Here is a 7,318-nt window from a genome sequence, read left to right as displayed (position 1 = left end):
TGTTTGTTCGCGGGCAGACATGCGTGTGGGTAGATCACGTGTGGTGACACGTGATCTTAGAACACGTAGCAGAGATTTTAACGGATCTCTGCAGGATTGTAAATAGTTACAAAACGATAAAAAGGATGCATGAGAATACCGTTTATTTTGTTATATTGTTTTTACCGATCGCAACGATCACTCTATCCCTATTAACATTAATCAATATTATTAATATAGGCAATATAAATAAGTTAAATAAAGGTATTTAAATTATTAATTCCTTTAATTAACGTTATATTTGGGGTTAATAACGAAAAATATTATAATAATTATAAATACCGTATATTAACGCGTTTAAAATTTATAAATTATTATTACGTAAACTCCTAAAAATACCGGTTAAATCGTTACAATTTAAACCTTTTGGAATTTTTATTACCCGGGCTATACCGTTAGTTAAACCCCTATTCCGAACCGTTATTTTAAACGAAAAACGGCGCCATATCGGATATTAATACGATAAACCCAAATATACCGCCTGCACCATTTACAATATCGAAAATATTCGAAAATCCTAACGAAAACGAATTTTTAAATCGTATATTCAAAAAATTGGAAATCCGTTCCAATAATTAAAAAAAAATCGATATAAAGGCGTTAAAAGCCGGGTTGGGAGATTTATCCGAATACCCAAACCAAATAATAATTATGTAAAAAAACGTATAAATTATTAAAATAATTTACGATTTCGAAAAATTTATAATATCCAAAAAAAATAACCGGTTATTAAAATATTATATCGAAAAATTTAAAGGCTGGAAAAAGGAAAATTTTAATAAATAAAATAAAAAATTTATACGAATTTTAAAAAATTATTTACAAAATTATAAAATTATAATACTAGGTCGAAAATACGGAAAAATAGGCCGAAAATTAATAAATATTATAAAAACTGCAAAAAAAAAGCCGTAAACGGTAACCACGTAAAACCGTAATTTTAACGAACTTTTAATTAAAAAAATAAAAAATCGTATTCCATTATTTATTAATTTATAACCCGTATACCTTACGCCCAAAATAAATTTTTAAAGGTCCGACCCAAAATTACGGTTATTACCTAATATATAATACGATTATATTTACCATTTATTTACAGTTTCCGGAAAATAACCGTTTAATAATATAAAACCGTTTAACGAAAAATATAAAAGAAAATTTTAAAATAAACGGGCAAATATTTAAAAAAAATAATTAATTACGTACGAAATTTTCCAAACGTATAATCGTTTTATTACGGTATAAAATACCATTATATATAAACGTTTATTATTTATTTAAATACCCAATTAAACGTTTTCGTTTATTACGTTAAAAAATCTTTTATAAATTTGGAAAAAAAATAATAATTATTTAAAAGATTTATACGATTTTTTGGATAAAAAGGTATTTAATTTTATAAATATTTGCCAAATAATACAAATTAAAATTTTCCAAATATACGCCGTATTTTCGTAAATTTTTAAAAAAAAAATTAACGATTATTTCCGAATATATATAAATATAAATAAAATTTTTAGGAATATATATTTACGTTTAAAAAAAAGGTTTAATACCGATTTTATCCGCTAATAATATTATTTAAATTGGAATTTAATTACGTTTTATTCCGTAAAAAATAAACCCGAAAATATAAATAAAACCCCAAAATAAATTTTGGAATTTTTTTTCGATAAATTATAACGGTATTAAAAAATTATAGGATTAAATTATTAATTTAAATACCAATTTATTAATAATATAATACGGGCTATATAAAAAATACTAAAATTAAAATTAATATTTATAAATACGAAAAAAAGGTTGTACGAAAAGTTTTATAATTAATTACGCCGGTTTATAATTATCGAAAATAAATTACAGGTTAGCGGCTAATATTTGGTTAATCGCAAATACCAAATAATAATTCGAAACGAACGGTTATTATACCGCAAATAATTGGGTTTAAAAATTCGAACGAAATTAAGGATTAAATCCCAAAGAAAAAAGGTATAAAAAAAAAAAAAATTATATTTATAAAAAAAAAAACTATAAATTATAAAAATATACCAAAAAGGAATAACGCGTTAAAAAAAAATATTGAAAACACGAATAAAAAAATTATGGCCAAAATATACGAAATTATAAAACGTTTTTATAAACCGCGGAGGGATTTAACGAAAATTTAAATAATAGTAATTTAAAAATATTAAAGGGTTATTTAATAAAATTTGTAAACGAAAAACCTATTATAATTAATTATTATATAATAATATAAGGTATAAAATTTTTAATAAACGAATTTTTTAAATATAGGTTTAACGTTATATAAAAATAAAAAATAACGTAATTAATTAATCGTTTAAATTATATATTTATATAAACCAATATGGAATGGGAAGGTTTTTTACCAAATACCGGCGCGGTTAAATATTTAACGGTAAAATTTAGGCAATTTATAATATTATAATAATATAAAATAAATTTATATATGGATTAATAACGTATTGGAAAAATACGTATACGTTTTAGCCAAAATGGCGTGGTAATATTAATAAAAATTACCGATATATTTACCCCTATAAAAATAATTACGTTTTATATTATAAAAATAAATATACCGTTTTTAATATTGTTAAAAAATATAAATAAATTGCAGGCCTATTATAATAACGTCCGAAACGAAATTATTTACGGTAACGGTAAATAAATATTTATAAAACGGAAAAAAGGGTATTTTTAATTTTATTTGGATAATACCGCGTAAAGGATTATATTTTTTACCGATTTTAAAATCGCGGGAACGTTTTTAACGGAAAAAAAGGTGCGGCGAATTTATAAACGTTTTAGGCATCTTTTTATTAATAAATTTTAACGTTTATTATAACGTATAGGCGAAAACGCGGATTTTAAAATAATTTAAATAATTAATAAAATGTGCCATTTTTGCCAAAAAAAGGAAAATTACCGTAACGTTTTAAATTTACCCTAAAAAAGGATATTAATTTTAATTACGAAATTATGGTTAATATTATATATTTAAATAAGCGGCCAATATTTTATATAATCGATGCGAATATTATATTTTAATTTACCCAATTTTTAATTAATATATTAACCAAAAAAACGTAAAAAGCGTTAAAATAATATTGGATTAATATTTATTTAGGTCCGCCAAACGTATTAACGTTCGATCTAGGGCCTAATTTCCGTATAATTAAATTTTACGTAAAAATACGTTTTTTAGGGATTATATATTATTAAATCCCTATAAAAACGTATTGGGTTATAGGTAAAATCGAACGTTTTTATATACCTTTAAAAAGGGCGTATAAAATTATCCGGGCAAAATATAGTAACGATTATTTATAAAGAATTGCCTTTTAAATAGCGGTAAAAACGGTTAACAATACCGCCGGACCGAACGGGTTAATACCTACGTTATTAGTTTTTGGAATTATATTAAAAATAATTATAAATTTACCCCTAACGTTTACCCAGGTAAAACGCGCGGGAATAATAAATAAAATTATAATTAAATTCCAAAAAATTATTGCAAAAAGGAAATTAAACGACGCGTTAATTATTAAAGACGGGCCTAATATAAAGGATAAATTATCGCGTACGTTAATATTAAATAACGAAATGCTAATATACCGCGAAAAGGGTAATTGGAATGGCTTTTATAAGGTTATTTTTATTACCGAAAATATAATACGGATGGCATTATTTAACGGCGATTCCAATTTTAAAAATACGTATATTAAACCTTATTATAAATACCAAAAATAACCGAACGATATATAGGGTAATTAGGCCGAATTTACGTATTTAGGGGAGGTTTAGCTACGGCGGAAAGGGCGTTTAAAAACGGCATTAAAACCCCCGAAAAAACCTTTTAAACCAACGCCAAATCCCTTTGCAAAAATATTTATTATATTATAGCAAATTACCTTTAAAAATAATTTTATAATTTATATGGCGATTAATCCAAAAAATTAGCGGCGTAATACCAGGTAAAAACGGCCCAAAATATATTACGATAAAACGTTTATATTAATTAAAAAAGCCCAATCCAAAAAATTAATTATTAAATATAGGGCCGAAGGGAAAATAATAACGCCAAAGGNGGATACGTATAAAGGGTTAGGTATAACGTAATTAACAAAAAAATACGAAAAAGGGTTATAATATAGGGTATAATATAAATAGGATATAACGTATAAATTAATATTTACTTTTTAAAAAGGATATAAAAAATAACGATTTTTTAACCCCCGAAAAAAATCCGCAAAAAATAATTAATAAATTAAAATAAAATTTTTACAAACCGTAAAACGGCCCGTTTGGCTTTTTTTTTTTTTGGTTAATATAGCCGTTACGGCCACGTTATTACCCTTTTTTTCCTTTTTCCAAATTTCCAATATCCCTTTAACGACGGGGCGTTATTTGGTAATTGTTTGGAATATACGTTAATATTAAATAAAAAAAGAAAAACGGTAAATATTATAATTTATAATTTTATCGCTTTTAACGATAACCGTTAAAAAACGGACGGTAAAAAAACGGGCGAAAATGGGGATTTTTTCGTAAAAATACCCGGAAACGTATTTATAATACCGTCCAAAAAACGGGTTCGTTTCGCGGCAAACCGTAAAATCGCCGGACTTTTATTTACCCGCGAAAATAAAACGTAAACAACCCAAATAAAATTTCGGCCGAATTACGCCGGCGGCGGGGCGGGGGCGGGGGGCGGTAATAATAAAAATATATATTATATATAAATTATTAATTTTAAACGATTAAACGAAAGGTAAATAAAAAAAAAAATACGTATATTTGTTTTTAATTTTAATAATCCGATTAACGGGCGTAACGGTAATAAATCTTTTACTTTTACGGGTACCGGTAACGGTAATAAATTTTTTACTTTTACGGGTACCGGTAGCGGTAATAAATTTTTTACTTTTACGGGTACCGGTAAAAATAATAACGGTAAAAATAACGGTAGGAATAACGGTAAAAGCGGGGGTAACGGCGGCGGTAACGGTAGGCGTAAAAACCCTAAAGCGGCCCGAAAATAAAGGGTGCCGGATAGGGTTAATAGGCGTAAAATTATTAGCGGCGCGAACCGCCAAACCAAAAAATAATAATTTAATTATTTTTTAATTTATATTAACGACAATATATTTATTAAATAATCGTTGGAAATAAATGGTTTATTTACGATAAATTTAATAAAACGTAAATCGGAAAATTAAAACGAAAAAATTACGAATTAAAAAAAAACGGTTTATTTATAAACGGATTAAAAAAAAATCGGTAATTATTATAATATAAAATTCCTATTAAATTTTCGTATTATGGTTAATTATTTACAATAAATTAAACGTTTACGTAAATAAAAGGTTATTTTATTATTATTAAAAAATAATAAAATCCCCTTTATTTATTAGGGAACGGTTAAAATAAAATATTCGTTTACAACGTTAAAAAATTTTACGATTTTCCAAACGCGTTATTTTTCCTTTATTTACTTATTAATAATTATTTACGGGTTTAAAAGGTACGTATATTTGCAATTAATATAAAAAATAGCCTGTATTTATTCGCGGACAGATATACGTATGGGTAAATCACGTATGGTGACACGTGATTTTAGAACACGTAGCAGAGATTTTAACGGATTTCTGCAGGATTGTAAATAGTTACAGAACGATAAAAAGGATATATAAAAATACCGTTTATTTTGTTATATTGTTTTTACCGATCGCAGCGATCACTCTATCCCTATCAACACCTTTCACCAGGGGGCCTCTCGCACATTTCGTCCATATCTCTCGAACCTTTCCGTCCAGCCATTATATACATTGCAAACAGGACGTACAGGCGCAGGGAAACCCCAAACAACGTGAACATGAAGATGAGGGGGAATCGTCCCAGATATCTTTTCGGTTATACAGCGCCTGCCCACTTTGAGCACAAAATCATACCCGGGAAAAGAAACTGTCCGACGGATGCGAAATGGCTCGAAGCCAAGGATGGGTTTACGACCATCGTTCCGCAGTAAAACACCCAGACATTGCGCCGAAACAGTCGACGAAAGCCCAAGCGCGGTAGTAATCGTCGTGAAAAAAGTGGAAGGACGCATAGTGATAATGGGGTGATTTAGGTTGCTAAAAGGAGGCTGAATACTAAGTTTACAACTATCAGGTGTGTTTGCCAAATAAATAAAAGGCCGGCAAATTTGAGGGATAATAACGCGTACGTAATCCGTGTAAAGGTTATAATTGTTGGTAAAGGATAGGGTGGCCCTAGCTCCAATAACGGGCTTGTGAACCAACGAAGCAATGTATTGAATTGCTTCCTATTCTGTTGATTGAAGTAGTAGAGGTTCCAAAGTAGGGTTGTACAACGAAAATAGGCCCTTTTATAGAGACCTATTCCTGTCGACTATCGATAAGTAATGCATACGCAAATGCAGCGTAATTATGAACAGACAATCATAAAAGAGAGGATTCTTTTCATTTTTTTTTTTTAAAAAAAAAAGAAAAATTATGGAGGGGGGTTGAGAAAAAGGAGAAAGGTGAAGGTTAACAGTACTGATAATGTCATGAGTTGTAAAGAAGGATGATTTGTATTATTTCTCAAATTTTCACACAAAAGGTTGTACCCTTTATATTTTTTTTTTCGACTGTTCTTTAAGACTTTAGCACGTTGCCTTCTATCACTATTTCTGCTTGCGTAGCTTTCTAAATATTGCAACCCAACAGGGTCAACCCCCCACCTTGGTGGTTGCAATAAAATTGCACACCTACTGTATATAAGCTAATGGATGTTTTAATTACGATAGATTTGTCAGTCAGGAGATTCATACACTTAGTCGTGTAGCTGATATCTTGTACGCGCTAAGATTTATTTTCAAAAACCCCTGGTGCATTGCTATTAATAGGCTGTAGTTATTTCAGTACTTGGAACGAATACGTGGTAAATCAACACTAGGTGGATACCTGTACAGTACAAATAAATTCGGTACATAAGCGCCACGCAAATGTACGCCAGGGGCGCCGCGTAATTCGACAGGCACAGACTTTGCGCCACTGTTCGCAGGATTAAAATGCGATAAAAGCGAACGAACGCGCAGTATGACCCGAATGATAGCGATTAATATATACACATTTAGATCAGTCGCAATATGTATACGGACGGATTTGATTCAGCGTAATTGAGTCGTGCAGATAGTGCCCCAGGTGGTGCAAATGGTTGGCCATTGCAAAGGGTAAGTTTTTTTTTTTTTTTT

The 7,318-nt window shown here is 28.8% G+C and overlaps 1 protein-coding gene across 1 annotated transcript; it reads left to right on the top strand.

The window, feature by feature from the left end:
• Positions 1–5,941: 5,941 nt before the first annotated feature.
• Positions 5,942–6,088, top strand: PgNI_12589 (uncharacterized protein; the record flags this gene model as incomplete). The annotated part of the gene is made up of 1 exon (XM_031132535.1): positions 5,942–6,088. One exon carries the CDS (start codon positions 5,942–5,944, stop codon positions 6,086–6,088), a length of 147 nt encoding a protein of 48 aa, XP_030975951.1.
• Between the last annotated feature and the right edge of the window lie 1,230 nt (positions 6,089–7,318).

The sequence above is a fragment of the Pyricularia grisea genome (assembly GCF_004355905.1).
Source record: "Pyricularia grisea strain NI907 chromosome Unknown Pyricularia_grisea_NI907_Scaffold_22, whole genome shotgun sequence".
NCBI classification, from domain to species: domain Eukaryota; kingdom Fungi; phylum Ascomycota; class Sordariomycetes; order Magnaporthales; family Pyriculariaceae; genus Pyricularia; species Pyricularia grisea.
This window is presented reverse-complemented; position numbering and strand designations above follow the sequence as displayed.